Source organism: Tympanuchus pallidicinctus, unplaced genomic scaffold (genome assembly GCF_026119805.1).
Source record: "Tympanuchus pallidicinctus isolate F22 unplaced genomic scaffold, pur_lepc_1.0 scaffold1, whole genome shotgun sequence".
Classification (NCBI taxonomy): domain Eukaryota; kingdom Metazoa; phylum Chordata; class Aves; order Galliformes; family Phasianidae; genus Tympanuchus; species Tympanuchus pallidicinctus.
Window position 1 is genome coordinate 108,563,948 of NW_026294618.1, and position 26,262 is coordinate 108,590,209.

Here is a 26,262-nt window from a genome sequence, read left to right on the forward strand (position 1 = left end):
ACTTCTGTGAGGTCTGTTTTAACAAGCACAGACACCTAACACCAACAGGATAAAAGTACAAATTCTGTTAACCGAGCTGTCACACTCCTTCTGTTTCCTTCTGTCCATAGAGAGAGAACAACCTCTCAAGAAATGCTGTTTTAGCAGACTGGGTTTATCTTTTTCTAAATGCTTAAAGTCTAGGTACTCTTTTATTCCTAGATATTCAAGCAAAAGCACATTTTTAATACAGAAATGGTTGCCAGAGATTTTGTTATATTTTGGATGTGCCAACTACTCTTAGATACAGAAGTCTTAGTTATTAGAGGGAAAAAATAATAATTATAGGTCTTTCCAAGCAGCGTATCTTACAGACCCAGTGCTTTCCTGGAAAGCGTGACTTTTCCCTGCTGACTAAAGAAAGAATTTCAGTTTTACAATCACAAGTGCTCACCACTACTTGCACGTTTTGCTAGCCTGAATTTTCTTGGCTACTACTGCTAGTGGAACAAGGCATCATCTGAACAAATAGCAGCGTTTAAAGAAAAAGACTGACGTGTGCTCCAGCGTTGCACCGCTCATTTCTAGGTATGGGACAAACACCCCAGAAAAGGTTTGCTGTTCCAACAATGTAGAAGGAGGGCTCCAGCCAGCCCTCATTTCCTCTAGTAAAATGTGCAGTGAACTCAACACTTTTCAGAATCCTTGTTCTCTCAGCTGACAACTGTAGCTGTCAGTTTGATGATATGTTTAAGCTTCCTTAGAAATGGGCAATGATTGCCTCTCTCCTCCCCAGAGTACCTGGTTGACTGTCCTTACATTAAAAAAATAAATAAATAAAAGGTTTTCATGGAATCACAGAATCATTTGAATTGGAAGGTCATCCAGCCCATTTGCCCTGCAATGAACTGGGACATCTACAGCTCCCAGCAGGTGCTCAGAGCCCCATTCCAGCCTGACCTTGAATATCTCCACAGAGAGCATCCACCACATCTAGGCAATCTGTGCCTCACTTCCTTTATTGTAAAAAAAAAAAACTTCTCCTGCCCAACCTACATCTTCCCTGTTTTAGGTTGAAACCATTTCCCCTTGTCCTGTCACAACAGACCCTGCCTAAGAGTCTGTCCCTACTTTCTTTCAGCCCCATTCAGATACTGAAAGGCTGCTATCAGGTCTGGGCAAAGCATTCTCCGAGTTCTTTTTGGCAGGGCCATGCTGTTGTCTTTCCGTCCCCCAGCTTGTATGGGTAGTGAGGGATTGTTGTGACCCAGGTGCAAGACCTTGCACTTGGCTTTGCTGAACCTCATAACCATTGTCACAGGACAGAACTGTAACTCTTCAGTGACAATTACAGTATGATTTAGTCATGTACAAGAAGCCAAAGGCCCCTGACCTGCTAGCCAGAAGCTTAAGTCTAACAAAAATCAGACGTGTATTTTTAGTAAGAGTAATTAATAAGACTACTTACTGAGGAGCTAATGCCTTCTTTATCTACTGCAGATTTTAAACTGAGAGGTGTCTTCCCAAACGTCTTAACCCATCCACAAATTCCTATATGTGGTAGAAAACTCGACAGATCAGTTCTGATATTCATTAATGTACAAGTTTTAAGTAGAAGCTGTTGATTTCTCTAAATTTATACAATCTACACAGAAGCTGATCAGAAGGGGTAATAAAGTTTTTTTCCAAAGAGAACAAAAAATGTAATTACACAACTGAAAAATGACATGGCAAAGCCCTCAGCAGGGTTTCTAATGCAGGAATAAAAGTGCTAATGGAAGGGGTTATGGAGCATAAACCTTGAGACAGAAATGCTTGACCAAAGAACATTTTTTTTAAAAGTGACGAAGAGATGAAGAGACAAACAAAAGCACCATACAATAAAATTGCAGACGTGAAAATGATGCTGAACTACATTAAATGGTAGACAGAATTAAGGAGCACAGAAGAAAAAATACAGATGTGTTATGAAGACAAAAACCCAAATGAACTAAGCTACTGGAAGATCAATGTGAAAACGGATTTTAATTAGATGTCAAAATCAGAATCACTGACAATCCAGAAGGTAACTAGGAAATGCATATTACTTAGAAATAACATGAGGAAATGGAACAAAATAGATGGTGAAGTCAGTCCTGCATTTGAGCAAGCAGAGAAGGTTCTGAGAAAGCGAGAGAGCATGCCTCAAGGCAGCATGCATAGAAGGTCAAAGGAAGACAGCAAGTGGAATAGGAGAAAAAGGAAGGAGTAGCCTCAGACAGGTTAAGTTAGAAATGGACAAAATGAAAAAAGTTCGACTAGTTTCTTCCACCACATCATGTTCTTAGCTGCTGAAAAAAAGTAAACAACAAATCTTTCTCAATTGTGATTCATGCATAGTAAACAAAAGAACCCTAAAATTTATAGAAATTGCTTAGCATACTCTGCACTTGTTTAAGTTTTTATGTTATCTTTGATGATAAATCCAAAGAGTGAAGCAATAACATATATAAACAAATGAAAAGTCATCACAATCAGTTTAATGAAGTGCACAGAATAGCAATTGATCATGTCAATAAAAATAAAACAATTATTTTTACATCAAGTGTGCTTTATTTCCTCCACAGGTATTCTGTTAAATAAAGCACCATATATATACTGCCAGGCCACAGCTAAAGAGGATTCTTTACAGAATCAAATTTCTTGTGGTTGTTTAGTATACAAGTAAACTTAATTTTGATAATAAGAACCACAGCGATCTGAGGCAATCTGCCTCTATTATAAGGTACAAAACTGGCACAGAGGACACCATATTATACACAGTAAAAATGCCATAAGTTTAAATTACATCATACAGGGCAAGGAGGCCCTGTTCTCCCAGACAGCCATATTAAATGAAAGCCACTACAGTGAATTTTTAATTACATAAAACATATCCATTATCTGATTGCCCTTTAAGAAAGTGTATGGTAGATGCAAAAAAGAAATCCAAAAACAAACAAAAAATAAAACTGGAGATCTGCCTGACCAAGAATTAAGCATATAAGTCTATCTTGCCATTCAAGCAGAGAGCACTGGACAAACTGAAGCACAGAACAGAAATAAGCAAAACTTAGGCAACAGCATTTTTGGGGGAGGGAAGGAAAAAAAAGACTTAGAAGCAGACATGCTTCATCTAATGTCAAGAAGCAGCTTGATTTCCTTTTCCAGATATCCTTGTAACCACATGAATTGTAGACTCAATGGTCCTACACAGGATGTCTAAAATGTCATGCTGCTGCATAAGACTAAAAAGTCCTCTGGAATGGCCACAAGTGATTGATAAACTAGTTTCAGGGTCCTGGGATGATAAGGCTTGACTATCACAGCCTCTCAAATCTGCGAGGTCAGATAAAACTGCTGAAATCGATGTGGAAGGAAACTCTGAGTCCTCCTCTGCTACAGCGGAATCCTTGGAAGTCTGCAGGTCTTTAAATTCTTTGCATTCTTGAAATTTACCGTTTCCTGACTGCTCTTCTGTATGCTGTGACCTCATTGTCAGCATTATGTCTTCTGAAAATGAAGATGGAACTTCCATTCTGTACTCTTTGACAGAATTATTTTCAGGGGAAGGAAGATCTTGTTCAGTGCCTGGATCAATGATCGAAGAGTCCCGTGTCTCATTATCTGAAGTGCTTGTTGGGGTCAATGCTTCCTGGGGTTCAGTTTTTATGTCACTGATACAACTGTCTACAGTGTGCTCCTCATCACTGCTGACCCGTCTTCTTTTTACAGGAGTAGCTTCTTCGTCATCTGTAAGGAAAAAAAGAAAACTCTATAAAGGAAACATTGCTTTCACACCATACACCCAAGCAGCAGGACATTCCTTTCACTTTTTTTTTTTTTTTTTTTTTTTTACTTTTCTGTATTAAACACAGTATATTTCAAGAAATACCTATTTCCTTAACAACAATTCATGTAACTGTCTTAGCCCCATAATAATACAGAATGTCTTGTGTAGTGTTAAGGACGGGAACCAAGAAATGGCTTGATTTCTGTGGTAAGAAAGCCACATGTTATGTTAATTTTGTAAAACTTTGCAAAATCAGAGCATTGTTTGACTGACACCATTACAGAAGGCAAACCTTTAATTTTTCTTTCTTTGGCTTCTTGTTCTTGTAGTGAATTCCTCTGTTGTTGACATGCTCTACACTTGTTTAAAAGTTCTTGTAAAGTTGGAATCAGGGCTGAATTGAGCTGTTTAGGAGTATGCACTGAAAGCAGCAAGGCAAGTGCTCGGAGGTCCTAAAAAAATAAACAAACAACCTTAATCGGCCTTATTTCAAACTCTTTTGATTAAAGCTACACAGAGACTGTAAGTAGAGGCTTCAAGATGTTCTGAACATCTGAAAGATCAAATTGTAAATATACTCACGCCACTAAAATTTCTTAGCCACTGCTAACACGCTGACCTGAACCCATATCTGTCCTGCACTGCCCACGGTAAGCACTGCTGGGTTAAAACATAGCAGTGATTCCTGCACTTCGTGTTGCTCTTTTTCCTGCTACTAGCCCACCTTTCAAGTCTTATGATACCCACCATCTGCTTGGAGACTCAAGCATGCACTCTGTGCATACTGAAACAATGCATGCACGCTGATCTTGCATGCGTTAATTAACTCGTCCAGCCAGACAACTCAGCTAACCATACCTATCTCTTTAGAAGCTGACAAATGGTGCTGAAGAGCTTCCATAAAAGTAAGCTGCCTCTTAATGATGCTGATTATTGAATGGCTTAGAAAAGACTCACCCCATTTAAAGCAGAGCTTGCTTTGGAGATTTCAACTCTCTGGCTGCTGAAATCAGATTCTAGGCTTTGATACTGATTTATTAGATTTGTAATTAGAGTATTGATTAAATTGGCACAGTTTGCTTCAGAAAACACCTGCCCTTGGACCTGTAAAATAACAGATTCTTTTAAACCACAAAAAATGGAACTGTGAAAACAGTATCTTAAGCTGAAAGAACATACACCAGACTACAATTCTTGGAACTTCCAATAAAAGATCACTCACCTTCAGAAGAAAATGCGTCAAAAAGGTGTACACAATGTTGTTGTTAAGAAAGGTCCTTTCATCCATTAAAATACATTTTATATATTCTGCAAAAACTGGATCTTCACAGAGGAGCTTTACGCTGTTCTTTGACATTGCAGACTGGTAAAGAAAGAAAGCACACTTCAAGCCACTACTGAAAGTAAATCACTGCAGCAGCGCAATTTTCAGTAGTTTAGGTGAAGAAATATCTGTGGGCTTGGTTATGTTTTTAATTCATACAGGAGGAATCTCACTGATAAAAGCATTTTGATCAGCTATGAGTAAACTGTACAAATTAAGTGCTGTCAATTATTTCACATTTTCCCTTTATGAAGTTTATTCTGAAGGAATGCAGGTTTATCACGACCGGGATGTAATTGAAGGGCCAGAGTCTCCTAACCTGAGTCAACTACAGCACCCTCTTGCAAAGGTGCAAAAGTGGGCATGTTATCACAGAATCACATTATGTTCTATTCCAGAAGGAAGACCTCAGAGTTAGAGATCTCTCCATTTTCATTCAATCATACTTGTGATTATAAGACATAAAAAGCTGGAAAGCAGGCTACTGTGGAGACTACTACCATCATGTACTGCATAACTGCATCAGTTACTGCATAACTGTACTATCATATACACTGCATAAGTTTCTGCAGTACCTAGGGCATACTTCAGTTTGCTACATTTTTAAACTTCATTCACTTAGTTTTATCAGATGTCAGATAACACAAGTAGGGGTATTTTTTATTCAAAACAGAATTAATATTTAATATTTTGAAAGACTGAGCAAGACCCACTGGTTAAGATGTACAGGTTAAAATTTGTTTTACGGCTGTTGTGTTTTGCTTTTATTTTCATCCTGTTAGTTCTCCAGTACACTGACTCTTACCTGAGTCTGACAAAGCTCAGTCCAAAGCTTGGGGAACAATGCAAGATGAAGTGGTAAACCTTCATATGCAACAAGAACACCTGAAATTTTGAGAAAATAAAAGTTACTTTGTGAATAATGGCAAGTTCACCTTCCTTGGAGATGCTCACTTATACGAACAGGAACAAAGTGCCATAACATTTGCTATGAGCACGTCCTAAGTTTTTTGTTTAATCTATAATTAGAAAGACCTCCGGTCTGTGAAGTTTTTACAGTATCTTTAATAAATGCATGTATCCCTTTAGTACTTCTGGGAAATGTAAAAATAAAGAGCAGAGCTGGCTTTAGTTTCACATTTGTAACCAGATTTTTTCATTATTTTTAAGTTACTCATTATATTCATTACTTTCAAGTCTTTTTATGTTTTCAGCTGGTCAGCTACAACATTCAGAAAGTTTAAATTTTCTCAAAAATAGCACATAAATTTTTAAGTGTCATTCTCATTATTTCCCAAGCACCAACAGCAAAGAGACATATTTCCAGTGAACTGTTTTAACTAACACAATCTATAGTAAACAATAATGCAAGAGTTACAATCACAGCAGTACGATAAAAAATGTGCAGTTGGGTGATTTGAGGATCAAAAGAACATTCTATTACCATTCTTGTTTGAAGGTAACTTAATTTTGTATCCTTTTATCTACAAGTTTGGCATTTAATCTTAGCTAGCTATTTGGCTTCAACAGAAAAAACAAGCTGGCGTCTTTGGAAGGTGGTTCATGCTGCTCAAGGTGTCTAAGAATCAATAGAATACTTTTTCTTGGATGTAATCTACTTCTCTTGAGCGACTACACAAGGAAATCTGGCAAGATGCCTAATTTTAATAACTGAATTGAAGAGACAGCTCCTGAAATGTTTATCTACGCAATAACTGTATTTGTGTGACTGCAATGTTTCTGTATCTTCACTACAACGCTTGAAAGTGGAGCTCATCTTGGGGTCATTGGTGGGAAAAAGATAACAAAACACGCACCATAATGTGCCTTCAAAGTAACACATGCACTTAATGGGCAGTTCATGGCAGGATGCTCTTCTGCAGTGACGCAGGCAGAATGCTTGGAGCAATTCAGACAGATAAAGCCAGCAACACCTTTGCTAACACATGTTAAAGAGTAGGTTTATACTGTGATAAGAAAAAATGCCACACAGTGGTAATACTTAGTTGTGGAGCTTAAACAACATCTCTGTTTTCAGGTACAAATGACATGACTGGATGGTTGTTAATCTGGGTTAACTGTTGTGATGGGCTCCCAAAAGGAGTAAGATAAACAAACCCACGTTCTACTACAAAGCCAACGCTGTCAGTGACAGGATAAATGGTCTCACATGCTCCTGAGAAGACAAAATAAGTGCCAGAAATTACACTGTCTGGCAGAGGTGATGAGGATTTTGGAGCTGACACAAAGCTCTGTGTGAAACCTATTTACAAGTAGAATGAATTCTCACTGACTGTCACATGTCCATTCTGCAGAAGCCTGAAGCATAAAAGTCATGTGGGTAAGAATGTACTGCATTATACTGTTTGGTAGATTATGGGAAACTGATTTCCACAGTAATTAGTACAGCAAGTTCCGCAAGTGTAGCTACTTCTTAAGAATACTGAACACAAAGCTTGCTGGAGAAGTGCTCACAATTATCACAATTAAAAAAACCAACATCCTTAAGCTGTTTAACTTTCATACTTACTCATTTTAACTAATGTTTCAGTAAACTTTTCACAGCTGATTGCAACTCGGCACAGTAGATGGATGAACTGATGATAAGAAAAGAAGTAGTCTAGCAGCATACGATCATAAACATCATCTTTTCCCTGGAGATTTAAGAGAACTTCATTTAAACTACGTAAGCAGCTCAACCACTACCAGATTTTCCAAGCACCTAGCCTGATTTCCCTGCACTTCTTGCCCTAAAACATGTCATCAAATACTACAGGAATACAGCAGGGGGATTTCCAAGTCTCACTCAGTCCAGATGTGTCTCACCACTGTGTCCTTGTTAAGCACAACGTCGAGAATGGCACAGGGATGGCACATAATGTTCCCTGGCAGTAAAAATGTAGGATTCTGAATAAACTGACTGAGAAGATGTGAAGCTGCATGAATACCTTACCTTGAAGAGAATGAGAATACAGTAATTTCCTACCATAACAGATACCTAAATATATACACTACTACTTTGCAAATCATAATTTGTCAGTTACTATGTGCAGAAGTCAGAATTTTCTCAAGATAAAGCTTCACAAGCTCTCAAAGCAGTATTTTCAGGAATATCCCAAACCAAATGGTAAACGTGCCAAGGGCTTTGTATGCCAGTATTTAATATATTTTGGATATATGTACTCAAAATGGGCTTCTGTAGGCCAGATAGCCGAAAGGAAATCTCAAACATTCAAGCAAAGAAAATGCCATCTTTTACAAAACGAACAAATTAAAAATAGCATACAACAAAAAACCAACAGGTAAAACATAATTGCGATGGGGTTCTAGAGGCTCACAAACCTTCCAGTTCTTACGGTATATGGATTAAGTATAACTTGTGAAATACTGTGTCATATGACTTTTCAGTTCAAATATTTACATTATTTTCTGTTGTATCCACTGCTGCTGGATATGAGATGGAAAAACATGAGTAATTTCCTGTTCTATGCCTTTTTTTTAAAAAAACATACAGTAAATTTGATGGTGCACAAATACACAAAGCATCATTTTGAAAGCTTTAAAAAAGAAGGGTTACTTACCCTACAGTAACCGTGCTTCTTCGAAATGTGTTGCCCACACAGATTCCCATCTACGTGCACACACACCCCATGTGCAGGAGACTGGATTCTTTCTGAATAGCAGTGTCCACTGGGGCAGTGCCTGCACTCAGTGTGTCCTTGCGACCACTGTACCTGAGGGCATAAGGGGTATGGCGGCTTCAACCACCACTCAATCCTTCACGGGTAAGAATTCCCCTAGGGCTCTGCATTAGCACAGGAGGAAGATCACAATCTGTGTGGACAAAGCATCTTGAAGAACTACGGTTACCTTACAGCGAGTAACCAGCTTTCCTTCTTCAAATGGTTGTCCATACATATTCATTTAAGGGTGGGATTCATCTTACCTGACTTTAGCTATCTAAAATCTACTCATTTGAATATGCTCTGCTGCCCAGGCTCAGGTGCCTAATACATGAAGGATCAACCTCCTGATGGTGCAATTCTCCATTAGCCACAGGAAGGGCAGAACAACAATCTTCAGATAGTCAAAGTTTGGTAAGCTGAATCCCACCATTGTTCAACTGTAATATCGGGACATGGCAAGTGACTGTGATGTCACCCCACCAGAGCTGGCATCCCATAAGGGAAGCCCACAGAAGGAAAAGTAGAAAGGAAAAGATCCAGAGCACTATAAAACTGCCCTATGTATGTCAAGTACTGGTATTTTACCCAAACAATAAGTAGATTGTGCTTCAGTTCTCTTGGAATGGACCCTTAATGAAATGTGGAGGACCTACTTAACTGTTAATAAACCTTAACATGGTTTCAAACCCATCTGGACCAATGCCTGGGCTGTTCCTGAATTTTCTTTATAAATACTCCAAACAGACTGGAAAACTATCAAATATGGGCTTTTTTTGGCTTTTTTTTTTTTTTTTTTTGGTAGCTTTTCATTTGGTAGTTTTTACCTTGAATACAAGGTTTCAACTCTTATCGTATCTGGAATAATGAAGCTATGTATCACCAAAGGCAGGAAAATGGTGTTTCTGGAGTGCACATCTAGAATGGAGTATATGAGGACAACACATCTTGAAGAAGAATTATGCTTCGTTTACAAAGAAAATGAAAATAATACACTAATGGATTCTTACCATACTTTTTATAGAAAGGAAAAATCACTGAAAATAGAATAAAGACTATGCTTACGTACCTTGCTGGCTTCTACCATAGTAGGCAGGAGGCACATATTGAGCTCGGGACGTGGAGGACGAATATTGCTTTTTCCCCCTATTAATTTCAAGTTTTCACGACATGGAAAGTAAGGTCCAAGAGACACTGTAGTACAAGGTAGGATAAAATAGATATGAAAAGGTCAGTATCTAACATCAATGAGAAACATGACAGAGTAATAACAGATTAACAGAACTTCAAAATACAATCACTGAAATACGTACTTGGGATATTACTGTGGTGGTATGTACAATGATTGTGCTGTAGAAATGGAACCAGAGTATGTAGGAAATCATGAGGACTTAAAAGTACAAGCTCCTTGAGGACATCTACAAACAAAAAGGTTTTTTCTATTATATATTGTTATTTCTTAGCAAAAAACAGTTCAACTTATGGCTCATGCATTTTCACTCTTTCATCTCTCTTTTGCTAGTGTGCACTGTGGAGGTAGCTTTACTGTGAACAACACGCGAAGTGAATAGACCTGAATAATTAGTCAGGACTCCCTTCACCTCTGCCAACTGTAGAAAAACCTGCTCAACAGTGAATGTACAACCAATGAGAGGGGTGCCAGCTTGCAGAAAGTAGAAGCTCAATAAAATTACCCTCTTTCCTTCTTCTTTAACATATCAGGTTTGATACCTGGAAAATGTAACCAGCAGCAGTCAGAAGGACAATTAGAAAGGCACTCAAAATAATGGGAAAATGCATGCAGATCACACAAATAAAGTTTAATGTGGACAAGGTTCTGGGCCATCATTAGCATGCCAAAAAATGCAGACTGCATCCATTAAAATTTATTTTGAAAATCTGTTTCCAAAAAAGCTTCTGGAATAGGCCTTGTAGCACAAACTAGACACATTACATACAACATCTATGCATACAATTTTAGAAAACTAATCATTCACTGCTACAAGTTCTTAAACTTTATTTATATTATACTTTGCATAAAATGGATCATAAAGGTAGATGCTAAAGTTGTAATGCAGATGAACTTGGTCAGCACGTTCCCCTTTGAGATTTTAAGTTAGTATCAGAATTTTAATGAAAGATCTGGGATCTGATTCTGAACTGTCTTAATACTTGAGTTATTGAGTTATTCCTTAATCCTGCATCTGACTTTTACTAAGTCAGGTTTGCAAATTTGCCTCTCAAGATGGATGATGACTTTCTGTGCACAGTCTGCACACCTAGCAATGAATATTAACTGCAGCCTAATGAAAACAGAATTATTTATTATTGGAATGATGGCAACAATGATACATTGTCAACAATAATATCAAGAATTCAAATCCATAGATTATCTAGTAAGCATGTGCTCTTGCAAAAATAGAATTTAAATTTCAAATCAGGTAACTACATAAAGCAGGTTCTTCTTAACTGCATTCATAATATTATGACTTACCAATACAAGCATTTCTAAGTTCCGGAGGACTGTAGGAATTTAGCAAAGTTAAAAGTTTATGGGCAAATTCAATTCGCTCCTGCCATTGAATGAGAGCTTGCTTCACATCTGTGAATGCAAAAAAACACAGAAATCTGCTAATTTAATTTCACGAGAGATCTATAAATCAAGTATGGAATTTTACTGCTGAAGAATTTGCCTTTTTTCTTCTAACGTTACTTTTTCTCATTCTAGAAATCTAATAAATCTCAAACTAAATCTAGTTTCAGTTTATGTACACAGTAATTTAATAAGAAACAATCTAGTAATCACATCTATGGAAAGTTTAAATTTAAATACAAATATTGAGCAAGACAGAATACGAGGTTTTGGGTCACAAAAACTAATTAGTAGACAAAAAACATAAACCTTTGAGGAGTTGTAACCAAACCTTTTCTTTGAAGATATGGACGTGTCGATTTAAGAACTGAAAGGAATATAGACAGAAGTTCTACCAGGTCTCCAGTCACGTGGCAAGCCGTAGCCTCATGGTACATCATGTGTAATGTGTTAAATGACTAAAAGAAAAAATGCACAACTTCATGTTGCCAAACAACACATCATTATCATTTCTATTTCTATCCTGCAAATACCACTTTTACATTTATTTCATGTATGAGAAATCAAAGTAAGTATCAATGTCAGCTGTAATCAAAAGTTACTAGAAACATAACGTTTAAAACAAGAGCAATGTTTTTTACACAATTAGAATGCGACAGAGAAAGAAGGAGGGAGGGATGGGGAGAAATGACTGGGTATCTTTTATGACAACTAAATATGATTCTTAGGGCATACAGTATTTGTAAGAATGAACTGTAAGTAATCCACGGAGGTTAAACTGAAACTTGCTCTTGGTCATAAGGCTGAACTGTGTTTTTCTCACCTAACCCAAAAAACAGAGTCATATACAGTGTTTCACATATGCATGCCAGAGGGACACTGACCTTGTAAAATTTACCATAACAACAACCTCCATACCCTTCATCTCTGCTCAAGAAGAAAGCAGTTTTGTGACACACAAAGCAACTCCTACAGATACCCATTTATAAACATTCCAAATCTGACTTCAACCTAGCTTTATATTAGTGAGAGTTACGCAGACTACAATCACTTTGACACAAAATAATGACAAAGTTTTCAAAAACAAAATCTATCTAAAACACAATAAACAAAACATAACTTGAGGTACAATATTTTTACATATCTATAAGCTTTATCTTTTTGCCAACATTCCAAGTGATATTAGAAATGTATAAAGAAAGGCATGGGTATACTAATTTTTGGTAAAAAACAGAAAACAATCTACAAGACTGATACAGATACTTTTTTCCAAGTGCTGCTTAAGGACTTAATGCTCATACGACTGTACATACGTTAGATGAATTACTTAGCTTTTTTCTAACAAAAATATCTTCTAAAATAACTTTTATAGAAACGTTGATAAGGAAAACTAATTTCCAGCAGCACAACAATTGTAGCACAAGATGTAACAAATGTTATTTAATTTGTTGAGGGTATTTTGAAGAAAGAAACAATCTCATTCCACATAGTGCAAAAAACTTGGCATTTTTGTATCATAATGATAAGATACATGGCAAACCCTTTGAGCCTGAACCCTCTGATTGATCACCTGAGGCGAGCACTGAGCCAGCCACAGGAGCACAGGCGAAGGCAATTCACTGGTGCTACTGGAAGGGGTGGAGCCTGGCTGCACCTCTCCCAGCTCCCATTTAAGGGCTGACTGCCACTGAGGAAGGATCTCTTTCTGGAGATTGCTCCTCGTGGAGTTTATGGTGAGCCTACAACATCAATGAGCATTTTCCATTTATTATCTTTCCACCGTGATAATCCTACTTAGCCTAACTTCTGTACACCTATTGACTATACACCTTGCTAGAATGGAAAACTGTTCTGCACATGATAAATGTTTGCAGTAACTTTCATGATGCAAAACATTTTCAGTGAACAAGGGAAGAGATAAGGCCTGGGACTTTCAAGTCATAAAGCAACTCAATTGAAAGTTTTATCCCAATTCTAGCGATATCTTACAAGGGACAAACTGTACTTTGTATTACACATTCTTTATAAATTAATATCAATTGTTTGTAGGAATCAAAGTTAATCAAGGTTAGTTCTTTTTGTACATGAGTACCTTAGTTTACTTACCAGTTTCAGAAACAAACAAATCAAGTTATAACTCAGTTCCTGTATTTTTATCCCAAGTTTATGGAATGCAAATGTTTACAAGACAGAAAGGAACATATTCCAGGGAAACTAATTATAGCTAGTTAAAACACTTCTATTTGTAAGAAGCTTGGGAAAAATGAATTTTCAAACAGTACTGCAGTGTCTTTATTTGTGCCACTTCTGATTTGGTAATTCCAGCTTTTTCTATTATGTGATTGAGAAAACACAAAGTAGTGACATCAAAAGGTTAAGAAGAACCAATCTCAAAGCACCACCTAATCCACCTACATGCCTTAAGGCAGGCTGAATGTCTTCATATCCTTCACTACAAATGTTTGCTTGAAGAACATCTGGAGACTTCCACTTGTGCTGCTGACCCCCTTCTGTAGCAACCTATTCCAATACCTCATTTACTGTACAGCTTAAACTACCTCCTACCCAGTTGTTTTCTACCATGCATTTATATCAGTTTATTATCACAGAATCGTTCCAGGACCCTAAAAGGTCACCCAGTCCAACTCTCCTGGAATGAAAAGGGACATCTACAGGTCAATCAGGTGCTCAGAGCCCCATCCAGCCTGACCTTGAATGTCTGCAGGGACACAGCTTCCACGACCTCTCTGGGCAACCAGTTCTAGTATCTCACCACCCTTACTGTAGAAAACTTCTTTCTTTTATCCAATCTAAACTGCCCCTCTTTCACTTTGAAACCATTTCCCCTTGTCCTACCATAAAAGACCCTGCCTATACAGTCTGTTCCCTTCTTTCTTACAGCCCTCTTTTAGATACTGAAAGGCTGTTATAAGGTCTCCCCAGAGCCTTCTCTTTTCCAGGCTAAACAGCCCCAGCTCTCTCAGCTTGTTCTCACTGGGGAGCTGTTTTATCCCTAATGATAACAGTCTGCCAAGAATAAATTTCATCTTATTTTTACTATGCATCTCCAACACATCTAGATTATCCAGAATTTTATTCCTGTACTCCAAACTACCTAACATCCCTGCCCATTTTGTGTTGCCAGTGTATCTCATAAACAATTACTAGTCTATGATCAAATTCAATAATGGAAGCATTGAATAGAATCCAAGCTCTTTCACTCACCTCGAGGGAAAAAAACACACCAAAACCACATGAGTAATCAACTTTTTTCTTCTTCTCATTTTTATCATATCTCACTCACTTCGAAAAGTAGCCACTAACAGTCCAGAAATCTCTTTCAGGCTTCTTCTGCATTAATGCAGGACAGTACAAATAGCTTTGTAGAATGAAACTCTTGATGGTGGGAGGCTTGACATCCAACTGCACTCATTTCAGGATGTCATTATATTATCAATCCTGTATTTTGAACCAACTCTGATATGATCATGGACCAAATATCCATTTACACCGTAATACACTGTGTGCTCCAGAAACGGATGTTTTAAGATTAGTTTCATCTTAAAGAAATCTAGATTATGCATTTTTTAACCACTCCTTCCTGCAAACAGAAGCAGAATGGGCATAGGGAACCTGAAGAGAATTGCCTCAAAAGTGCCTCAAGGCTTGTTCAAAATTATTAATCGCAATTGCCATCTGAGAATGGTATAAGCTCTTATTTCTGTATTCTAACATCTCTTTTTACTCCAAATTTACAGAAGACCTAAGTCACTTCCTTTACTGGTTTGTGATCTATAGTAGACTAAACTACAATAGCTCCTGATTTACTCTCCACTGTGAACTTCAGAGCAAGTGCTCCACACATCTGAGATATCAGCCTTACTATTTCTTGCCCATCTTTCCTATTTAAGCTACATTTTTCATAATTACCCTACCAAATCACTAATCTAGTAAGCTCTTATTTTTATCTAATATGAAGATCTTTATTGCCTCAAATTTACTCATTTAAATTTGTACATGATAGCTCAGGCATGTCTGGTAAATCTTTTGTCTTTCCTATGAGCCTAAAAAGTAAGGTTTTACACATCAGTAATTCATCCACATAGTTCATCTGCATTTTAAATGATACCACACTAAAACAATTTAAAGTGAATGCTGAGATGGGAATGATGTACTGGATTGGTAAAAAAAGCAAGCTGTTCATCAAAATTAATAACAAAAATACCTCAGTCATCAGAATCAATCCTCTGTTAAACACAACAAGAAGCCTGTCTTCATCAGACTCCAATAATATTCTGAAGGCACTAGGAGAAAAAAGCAAACATTGAGATATTCTTGCAATATTCTTGCAATATTCTTGCAAATTCTTATACGTATTCGTATATATGCTTAGAATTATCATGCTCATCTCTGACAGGATTATGCACAGTCATTCATCTCAGCACTGCATTTGGGAAAATCTGATGGCATCCCGTGACAGATGACCTACGTAAACCTTTCAAGTAACAGAGGCCATTTTCCTTTTTACACAGCTGTTTAAATATATCAGCTGTTGTATTTAAAACCCCAGTACCTGACCTACATATCCGGACAATGTGCAGTTACATTGAAGGAAAACAACCCCAAGCAGCTGTTTCAGACGTGCTAGATATACTAGATAGTAAGATATACTAGAAAAAAAAAAAAACAACCATTGGAGATTTGAACAATAAAATTCCATCCCACAAATACAATTTCTAAATAACTTTTCTGCCCCAAGATAACAAATGTTACCGATGGCAAATGAAATTACTGTTTTGTCAATCTAGACAAATAATGGTAGGCTGAGAATGGAATTTCAGCTTATATGCTCACTTACAGCATTTAAATGATTCTTCCCCCTATGGGCTCTAGTAGTTTTGTCATGGTGATTCTTTTTGAACCATAGCAATATATATCTTGTTTACTGTACATATCTTCTATATATCTTGTTTATATCTGCTTATTGTACAGTGTTTGTTTAGTTTCTGAATTTTTAGATGCTGAAATCTTCTAAAATACATTACATCCACAACTTTGGATTTTGGAAAAAAATGTAATTTGATCTGGTTGTTTACTTCTGCATAAAAGCAACCTTAAAATTAAAAAAAAGTATAGAATGACCTACACTAAGTTTTATTGTACTTCACATTCTACAAAATACCATTCTTGTTCAAGCTATGCCACAACTTCAATGCTAATGTACCTTATTAAAGTAGTCCAACAAGATCGTCCATCCAAGCAGCGCAGATAACAGCTTATGGTGGTTTTCTTAAACTGCTTTATGTCTTCTATCTCTTCCTCTCTCATGTCTGGTCTCTGAGCTACAAAAAGTTGCATGAGGTTAAACAGTTCTTCTACTGCCTGAAACACAAAAATATTAAGTTAGTGAAATCTCCCTCAGTATACTATGGTTTACATCTAATTTTTAAATTCCTTTGTTCCTCCTATTAATTCATAAATTCCTCCTAAATTCCTCCTATTAATTCATAAATAAAATCTAAAATAGCATTTAAATAATGTATTTAAAACTGCAGATGTGATAAAATTTTAACCTGTCAGAAAAGCAGCAGACATTTTAAACTTAAAAAATTAAAGCTAAATAGTAACTAAAAACTAAAATTCTGACATAGAAGCTGTAGACCTCATATCTATGTTCAATGCCGTTTGGTTTTAGTCTTTACTATTTACTATGTGCATTATGACATAGACATTTGAGATAAATCTTTCTGAACCTTGAATGCATGCTTTGATGCTTTTTAACAGCTCATTGCTACATCTGCATAGACAAAAGTATCTGAGAAACCTTGATCCAAGTGCTCAATCTTCCTGTCTTCTATTGTGCAGTTTAAGGTCATTCTTTTGCAGCACAATTACACATAAACTGCAGCACAATTACACATAAACTCTGATGATGTCTATATTCCAAATAACAGGGTTCAGGAAACTGCTAAATTCGCTGAACTTTTTTTATTCGCTAAACATGCCAAAGTAACTAATGTCCCTTCTGATGGAGATGCAAACAGTAAGACCATTTACATGACTGCTACAGTACACCTGTAGTCAGAGAGCTGAACTAGACTGAAGTTCAGTGTAGAAGATTCCACATATCCTCCTCCCCTATGCAGGGATGAAAATCTCCAGATTATTTTTTTCTAACCTTGCATACCACTAAAAGATCCTAAAGCAATACTAAATAAGCAGTCATAGAAAACTGCATGCTTCCCCTCTTTAAAAATTTCTAAGCTTGGCTTCCCACAATGACACCAGTATCTGTTTTTACTGTGATATAACGTTGCAGAGGCAGCAGAATTCACAGAGTACCAACACTTTAAAAAAGGCACCACCAGGCCATCCAATCTTGGCCATGTACCAGAAACTGAAAGCCATCAAGAAGCTCACTGGGAATTCCTCCAACACAGGGTGTTACAATGTAAGACCACTTAAAAGGTCTTTCCCTGTTTCCTACAACTACACAGAATTTTCTGAAAACATCAGTGGCTGCTTCCAGAAAAAACATCTGCTCTTCAACCGCTACACAGCAAGGAAAAAATCCAAAACAATCCCTCCCTGACAGTAATCAGATCTGAACACACACCAGTAAATAAAAATAGAATAATTTTTCCATTGAATATATTCATCTTTTTAACTCCTTCAATAAAGGAGACGTTCTGTAAAGGAGGAAACATCGACAGCAAAATTCCACTTTTTGGCACTGATCTACTTACTCCTGGGTACTGACTGGCATGTGGCGTGAGATTCTTGAAGGCCCACTGGATGTTCTGGTGAGAAGCCAACTGCCTCGTGAACACAGGGGACTGCTCACAGCAGAGACGCAGGATGCCATAATAGGCAGGCAGCATCCCACGGTTGAAGAGCACTACATCCTGATCATCGTGGTCAGCAAGGATGTAATTGAAGGCAATGTTCTTTGTCACCACAGGGTTCTGTACAATAAGGCGCACGTTCTCTGGACAGTCAACACAGACGTTATACCAAAAAGACAACAAAGCCTGTTTATTGTGGTTGGTGGCTATAGCTGGCTCAGAAAGTTTAGGCTGGAAAAGGTTCCATAAGTCCATGAAGTAAGTAGAAAACATGAGTTTCTCAGTTTTTGAGATCAAGCAGTATGTCATAAAACTGAAGTAGGGCACAAGTTTTGTTGTGCCATGAACAGCAGCATCAACATATAACTTAGCTCTTGAAAGAAGGCCAAGAAGCACGTTGTAGACTTGATGAAGAACTACTGTAGTATCTGGACTAAGAGGCAGATCACGTGTAGGGATGTGCAAAGAGCGGGTTGATCGGAACATCTGACGGAAGGAATTGCTTGGAATAAGCGACACCAAGAGATAGGCTGCAGCTTCAAATAAAAACAGATGTGTTACACTTTCAAAAATGATGTAAATGTTCAACAGCCAATAAACAGAAGTTAAATTATGTTGTATGCCTCATTCACAGATTTTAGAGTATTTTAGAGAATCTGGTGTGACGATATTTCCTCTAGAGATGAACAAAACAGTAGAAAAGACTAGCACATAGCAAGTTAAAAGAGGTGTTGAGTTAGCTTTCAGTCCTACTCAGCCTCTATTTCTGTCTGCTGCTTGATTCTCACTATTGTAATAATATGCGTTCCATCACAGAAATGCACAGAAATGCTTTCTATGACTATTTCCTACTGCTTGATTGAAGCTGCTGCAAAGCTGTACCTCCAAGATTCCACATCTCCTTCCACCACAGAAACAGTATTGAACTTCAGCGTGGCTTATTACTATCAAATCTTCTATACAACAAAAGTTAGACATGGGAAAGGCTCAACATTTGAATGTGACAAATGTTGGCAGTGTGATCCTGACAGAACAACTTACAGAGGCAGTACATGTTAGAGCTGGGCAGAAGCAAAAACTTATTTTCAATCCAAAAGTTCAAAGGATTCAATTCAACTAAAGATTACTTTGTGATAACTGAAAGAAGAGCAAGAACCTACAATGCAACTATGTGATGCAAACTACAGAGAACAACTTTGCTTAGTTGCTTTTCTTCACCGGGTTTTCCTGGACACGTGGATTAATTAAGGAAGGTAAAGAACCTACTAATGTACTCTTTCATTAATGAAATAAAAATACGGCTTTCACCTATAACAGCTGCCTCTTGACGAGGCACATTTACAGCAATACTTTAAAAAACAGAGCAACTGTAAAACAGTTGGAAAGATGAAGAAAATACATGCACAAGATCATATATTTGTCACAGGAATACCATATGCATAATAACTTGCAACAACAGCACAATTATTTTCTTTAATTTAAATTAACTTACAAGTTCTCACTCTAGGATAGTTATGCGCCAGAAGAAAACGTTCAACCCAGTTTTCCATGTTTTGTAGCACCCAGCTGTGCGCTAGTTTATTTCGAGGTGTTTGCACAGCCAGCCAATCCAGGCACTGAGATGGGTTGTATTCAATGACCTGAAAGAATAACGGAAAAATCAAGAGGAACACATTAACCCTAGTAATATTTATTAATTAAGAAAAAACTAAAAATAGCTATAATGACTCTCAAGGTACTTTTAAAACTAAGTGGAGCTACTGAAGTACATACCACATGCGAGGACTATGGCAGACAGAGAAAACGCTTGTTAAATTTCAGTGTGCTCTGCACTTCTGAATTGTATTCAGAGCTTTTGAAAATCAAGTCCAGGTAGTTCCTCTACATTCTGTACATTTTAAGAACTTTCAATGTTGAAATGTTAAGCACTTTTAAAACTGAAAAATCTTGTTTTTACAAAACAGATAAAAAACATTTAAAATAACACTAAGATAACACAAAGCTTTAATACCAAATCAGTTTTTACTGCAGTTATATGTGAAGAATATATATGGGAATTATATTTGGGAAGTTATATGGGAAGAATATAAACGGCATGCAAATTAGTCGATCTGGCTTTATGCTGTTACTCATCATCCAACTACACAACTTGAAGGAATACATTCACTTGCTGTTTTTGACAGGTAATGAAAAGCCCATGGAGTGCTGTTGTTCAATTACAAGAGCCTTACAAATACAACATAATTTCCTGTGCCTTTCTAGTTCTACAAGGTTGGAAATTTACCAATGCGTTATCAAGCTAATAAACCAAGTTCTTTTATTTTAAAGGTGTTTTTAAAACTGTTTTCTGTTAACTTTAAGGTATAGCTACCTGGATAAGAAAAAAAGGATCTCCTAGGAAAACACAAGCAGTAACTGCATTGCCAAAGGTGCTCCCAACTACTACAATCCACCTGAAGAATATAAGCAGCTAACAAGATCGATGCTCTGCTTATAAAATTTTAATCAACATTAAAAAAATAAACTTATCAGGAGCAATCTCCTCTTTTTTTTTTCCTTAAGTTTTAAAAGAGAAAGAATGTTCAATAGCTTTCCCTTGTAGTCTTCAGACTGTAATAAGTAAACTCAAACAGCAGTTTAACTGAACCTAGGCTTTAATTCCTGATCTATTTCGTTATTTCTCAATTAACTGGTGCCACTTAGTTAAAAAATGTCTTTCTCTTTAGAAATGTGAGTGAGAATGCTCCAACACCACAGTAATTATTCATTAGATTCCAATTAGCACTTATTTTATGGGTTAGACAATTCACCACTATTTTACAAAGAACAAAAAATGTCAACCCGATATTCACTTAACCAGCACATATCAGGCAAAAAAGAAAACAACTAAGAATAGTCCTCAAACCAGCTTACAGTCTTTCTAAAACAATAATTCAGAAAAATTAGTGGAATTTGCTCAGAAGCTATCCAGACCCCTATTATGCATTCATTTCTCATTAAACTAAAAGTTAACCTGAAATACCAGCTAACCAGAATGCTATTGAAACAACAGTAAAGGTTAGAATAGAACTTAACATTTATAAACCATCGCTTTTTCTCTGAAAGAAAAAGGCTCTTGAAAAGTTCATGAATTGATGCAAAGGAGGATGACAGTAAAATGTAACACCCTTTCACGTACATAAAAAAAAAAGTAAGCATGACAATTCAGCTCCTGATTTTATTTTTTTTTAAAACAGGTTGTACCTCCCAAATCCTCTGCAGAATGTAAGAAGCAAAAGGTGGCATTCCTGGGGGTCCACCAGCAAATTCCATTAGCATAGTCAACAATTTGAAAAAAGGATTGGCTGCCTGTAATGCATAAAAATAAAAATTGCCATTTTTACCTACTTCATTCAATCCATTAATATTTTTAGAGACTTTAAACCATTCCAAATAATTGCTTAATTTCTGCTAACTTCAGAACTTAACATTTTAATTACTTCTAATCCCTTATTATTTAATCTCTAAATCAACCGATTATCTGAATTTATATCTTAATTCTGCTATATCCACATACAGATTTAAACCAGTGGTTACAATGAAGATAGCACTATCTAGACAGAACTAGACAGGATCAATCTACTAGAAATATATAGTTACAAGGAAATAACATTAATATTTAAAATCAGACATTACTCTGAACAAAGGGAATAAAATCAAGCTGGACAGCATTTAAAAATTCAAAAGTTTCCCATTAGTATAGATAACACTATCTCAGAAATGTCGTTTTTAAGTGTATTTGCATAACAGGTAACACGTAGCCCCAAGAGTTTATCCAAAACATCACTTTATTTTTTAGGTTTTACACTGATCGTTATTTCTGGCCCATGGTTTCCCTCTGAAACCACCAACGTCTACTCTCATGAAATGCATCATTATTTTAAGTTTGCCAAGACTCATCTAGCTTTTAACAGCACTTCAGTAATGTGTTTACTATTATTTAATATTTCGCACCTCAGCAAAAGCATCTTTTGTGCATGTGCATTTGTGCAAAGCAAAAAAAGGAAAAGCAGTAAAATGCAGTAATAGCATGATGGGAGGGAAGTAGACTGTCATCTGATAGTGCCCATTCTATCACGCAAAGCAAAGCTGTCATGAGAATGGTTTCATACGTGTTTCTTTCCAACTATGATCATGTCTCCTCTCTTTGACATACCTTCAATTTTTCCTGATTGTTTTTAGTTTTCTGACAGCAATATACAAGAATGTCCTTGCATGAGCTCCACTCTATATTTTATCATGTGGAATCCATTTAGAACTCTCAGTATTTTTGTTACCAGGGCAGGAATTTATTCCGTCTGAGAAAAGTGTTTGCATGCACAGAACTGCAAAATAGTCTGCCAAAACTTGAACAACAAAAAGATAACTCCTTATCTCCACTTATTCTAGTGTTCATGTTTTATTTTTTTATCAATCTTACGAAAATGACATAGGTGGCGAGTCTAGAAACAAGTTATTTGGTTTTCATCTGAAATCGCATACCAGATTTCTGCTTCAGAAAACTTAATACACAGTGAAGATAGGCTTTATTTTATGTCACAAAAACTTTCATGGACCATCTTCCATGCAATATTTTTAATGAGCGAAGTATTATTTAAGTAATTTAAAACAGAAAAGAGTTCAAACAAATTATTTAATATGCAGGTTTACATACCTCAGGAGTCAACTTTGCTATTGATGTGAAAAGCATGGACACAATCTTGAAAGAAACAAACAAAACTCACTTAGACTTTTGCTTATTCAGCTAAAATAACAAATCATTCCATTACACTTATTAGACAACATTTTCAACAACCAGCTGCAGTTGCTGATACTTACATGTTCTGCAAGTCTATTATTGTACCGACACAAACTGAAGATCAGATTGCAAGTTTGCCTGATGTTGATACCATCACGGATATGTTGAAACAAAAAAGGAAATCCCTAAAACAAATAATTAGACATTAGTACATTGTTTACAATTATACATGCTGATACCTGTTGTTTTTTTTTAAAGGTTTACATTTGTATTTAAATCAGTTACCTTTCCTCCTGTTAATGCTGCCATGTCATTCTGTGATAAAGTCAAATGCCTAAAATACAAGAAAACTTTGATCATTTTACTTCTGTGATTTTTAAGTTAGGTTAAAGAGACATTTATGACTGTGAGTGCTAGTTTATAATCTTCGCTATCATAGCATACTTGAAAATAAGGGTACTGACATAAAACAAAAAGAAATATTTTTTATTAGATAGACTGAGAGAAAAAAAATGCAAATCAGAGCAATTGAATGGATTCGAGACTTTAGTCTCTATCTTTATTTGGTCACTTATTTTAAAATGGTTAAAAATATCATGGACCAACAGCAAGCTCATTTATGCTTTTAAGAGATCAGCTTAAACAAAAATGAAACAAAAACCTCTAACCCCATTTCCAAGTAGCATACTAAAATTTGATTTTGGGTTTTCAGAATCTCTTGCCTTTCAGAGCGAGACTGTTCAACTAGGAGAGCAATCAGAGCAACCATCTTCTCAAGAGCAGCAGGCCTATATTTTTCTTCTGCTAAAGAAAGTATATCTTCCTCCTCCTCCTCCTCCTCCCCTTCTTCCTCAGAAAGTACTTCAACCTGTGGCTGAAGGAAAAAAAAGAAATTTCAATGTGGACATTTAGTGCTTTAACTACAGAAAGCCTGTATGTTCACAGAATCACAGAATCACCTGGGTTGGAAGGGACCTCAAGGATCATGTAGTTCCAACCCCCCTGCCTAGCAGGGCCACCAAACGTACACATTCAGATCAGGTTGCCCAGGACCCCGTCCAACCTGGCCTTGAACACGTCCAAGGACGGGGCATCCACAACCTCCCTGGGCAGCCCGTTCCAGGGCCTAACCACTCTCCTTGTAAAGAACTTCCCCCTAACATCCAACCTAAATCTTCCCTCCTTCAACTTGGATCCATTTCCCCTAGTCCTGCTGTTGTCAGCCCTTTTGAAGAGTTTACTCCCCTCCTGGCTGTAGGTTCCCTTCAGGTATTGATAGGCTGCAATGAGGTCACCCCGCAGCCTTCTCTTCTCCAGGCTGAACAAGCCCAACTCCCTCAGCCTGTCCTCATAGGGGAGGTGCTCCAGCCCTCTGATCATCTTAGTCGCCCTCCTCTGGACCCTTTCCAAAATCTCAATGTCTTTCTTGTACTGAGGGCTCCACACCTGGACACAGTACTCCAGGTGGGGCCTCACAAGAGCCGAGTAGGGAGGGACAATCACCTCCCTCTCCCTGCTGACCACCCCTCTCCTGATGGAGCCCAGGATCCCATTTGTCTTTCGAGCTGCCAGAGCGCACTGCTGGCTCATGTTCAGTCTCTCGTCCATCAGGACCCCCAGGTCCTTCTCTGCCGAGCTGCTCTCAAGGCCCACTCCTCCCAGCCTGTACGGGTGCCTGGGGTTCTTCTGGCCCAAATGCAAAACCTTGCACTTTGCCATGTTGAACCTCATTAGGTTCACCTGAGCCCAGCCCTCCAGCCTGTCGAGGTCCCTCTGAATGGCATCCCTTCCTTCCACCGTATCAACCGCACCACTCAGCTTGGTGTCGTCAGCAAACTTGCTGAGGGTGCACTCAATTCCCTCATCGATGTCATTAATAAAGATGTTAAAGAGCACCGGTCCCAAGACAGACCCTTGGGGGACACCACTTGTTACCAGCCTCCACCTGGACACAGAGCCATTAACCACCACCCTCTGTCTGCGGCCTTTCAACCAATTGCTTATCCATCGGGTCGTTGTTTTTACATACACTGTCATCTTTCATTCATAAAATGGCTTAGGTTGGAAGGGATCTCAAAGATCATTTAGTTCCAACCCCATTGCTGCAGGCGGGGTTGCCAACCACTAAATATCAGGCAGTAGATCAAGATGTGTGAGGCCCCATCCAACCTGGCCTTAAACACCTCCAAAGACAGAGATCCACAGCTTCTATGGGCCAGCATCTCACCACCTTCTGAGTAGAAAATTTTTCCCCTGGCATCTAATCCAAATCTCTATTCTCTTCCTCTCTTGTCCTGTCCATCACTCTCTACTCATGTAGAAAATCGATTTCCCTTCTGTTCAGAAGCTCCATTTAAGTTCTGGAAGGCCACCATGAGGTCTCTCCTTCTAAAACACCTTAATAAATCTGCATGAGTCAAATCAGGTAAATATCTAATGTTTCACGTTTAAATACTCACAAGCTAAATAGTATTTACAAATGCAAAAGCAAGGCTGAATCACTACAGAGAGTGGTATGGTGCTGTATTTAAGAAAAAATGCAAGTTTGTAAGTCAGAGTTGTACCAAAAATATGGAACCATCTGTTATTAATAGAGTCATGAGTGCAATTTTAATAGATTCTTCTTAATTTTTATTTCTATATTAAATATAGAACCATAGACAACTACGGTTTATAGTATAGTTAATTCGGTATATATTTAAAACATAAAACTGAACATCGAAAAGAGACTGTAATATGGAAGTAAAATTTTAACATCTGAAAGATAGTTCAAGAGACATAGCACCAATGATCTCACATACGAAAAAGGAAAGACTAGTTCTTGTTATCAAAGACATTCCAACTTACATTTTCAGGTCCTTTAGTTCCCATGTAGAAGTGAACCATTGTTGATATGGCTTGCAGTGAAAGCAAGAACTGGCTCTGAAATACACAGATGTTGAATTACTTGAAGATACACACACAGATATACATACACAATTCCTAAAGCTACAAAGCTATACTCACTTCCTCTTCACCCATTTTGGCAAATTCATAAAGAAAGGCAAAGTATTCTGTGAGATGTTTACTGTGTGGCTTAACGCCATGCTCCATAATAGACAAGAGAGTCTTCACAAAACGTGTCACACAGGAGCGACTGCCGATGTCTTCCACAGGACCATCCATGTCATCCGAACTGAAAACAGAAACCCAGTCAGACGTTTCACGCAATGCCTGGAGCACACATTCACCTCAGTCTAGTCATTTTCAG

The 26,262-nt window shown here is 37.4% G+C and overlaps 1 protein-coding gene across 7 annotated transcripts in view; it reads right to left on the minus strand.

Moving 5' to 3' along the window:
• Positions 1 to 2,476: 2,476 nt before the first annotated feature.
• The window catches only part of USP34 (ubiquitin specific peptidase 34), a 132,922-nt gene continuing 109,136 nt past the window's right edge, over positions 2,477 to 26,262 (minus strand). For 3 of the 7 annotated variants that reach the window (XM_052690197.1, XM_052690206.1, XM_052690192.1), the window contains 22 exons: positions 26,019 to 26,187; positions 25,860 to 25,934; positions 23,735 to 23,886; positions 23,298 to 23,346; positions 23,093 to 23,197; positions 22,929 to 22,973; positions 21,479 to 21,583; positions 19,728 to 19,875; positions 18,137 to 18,771; positions 16,615 to 16,772; positions 15,616 to 15,694; positions 11,722 to 11,848; positions 11,292 to 11,399; positions 10,111 to 10,215; positions 9,867 to 9,991; positions 8,696 to 8,848; positions 7,645 to 7,768; positions 5,920 to 5,999; positions 5,013 to 5,153; positions 4,748 to 4,894; positions 4,083 to 4,242; positions 2,477 to 3,750 (listed from right to left, as the gene is read on the minus strand). In XM_052690197.1, the coding sequence (XP_052546157.1) occupies positions 3,140 to 3,750; positions 4,083 to 4,242; positions 4,748 to 4,894; positions 5,013 to 5,153; positions 5,920 to 5,999; positions 7,645 to 7,768; positions 8,696 to 8,848; positions 9,867 to 9,991; positions 10,111 to 10,215; positions 11,292 to 11,399; positions 11,722 to 11,848; positions 15,616 to 15,694; positions 16,615 to 16,772; positions 18,137 to 18,771; positions 19,728 to 19,875; positions 21,479 to 21,583; positions 22,929 to 22,973; positions 23,093 to 23,197; positions 23,298 to 23,346; positions 23,735 to 23,886; positions 25,860 to 25,934; positions 26,019 to 26,187 (3,601 nt within the window). In that variant the 3' untranslated portion in view covers positions 2,477 to 3,139. The other 4 variants (XM_052690203.1, XM_052690214.1, XM_052690224.1 and 1 more) reach the window with 4 other exon arrangements.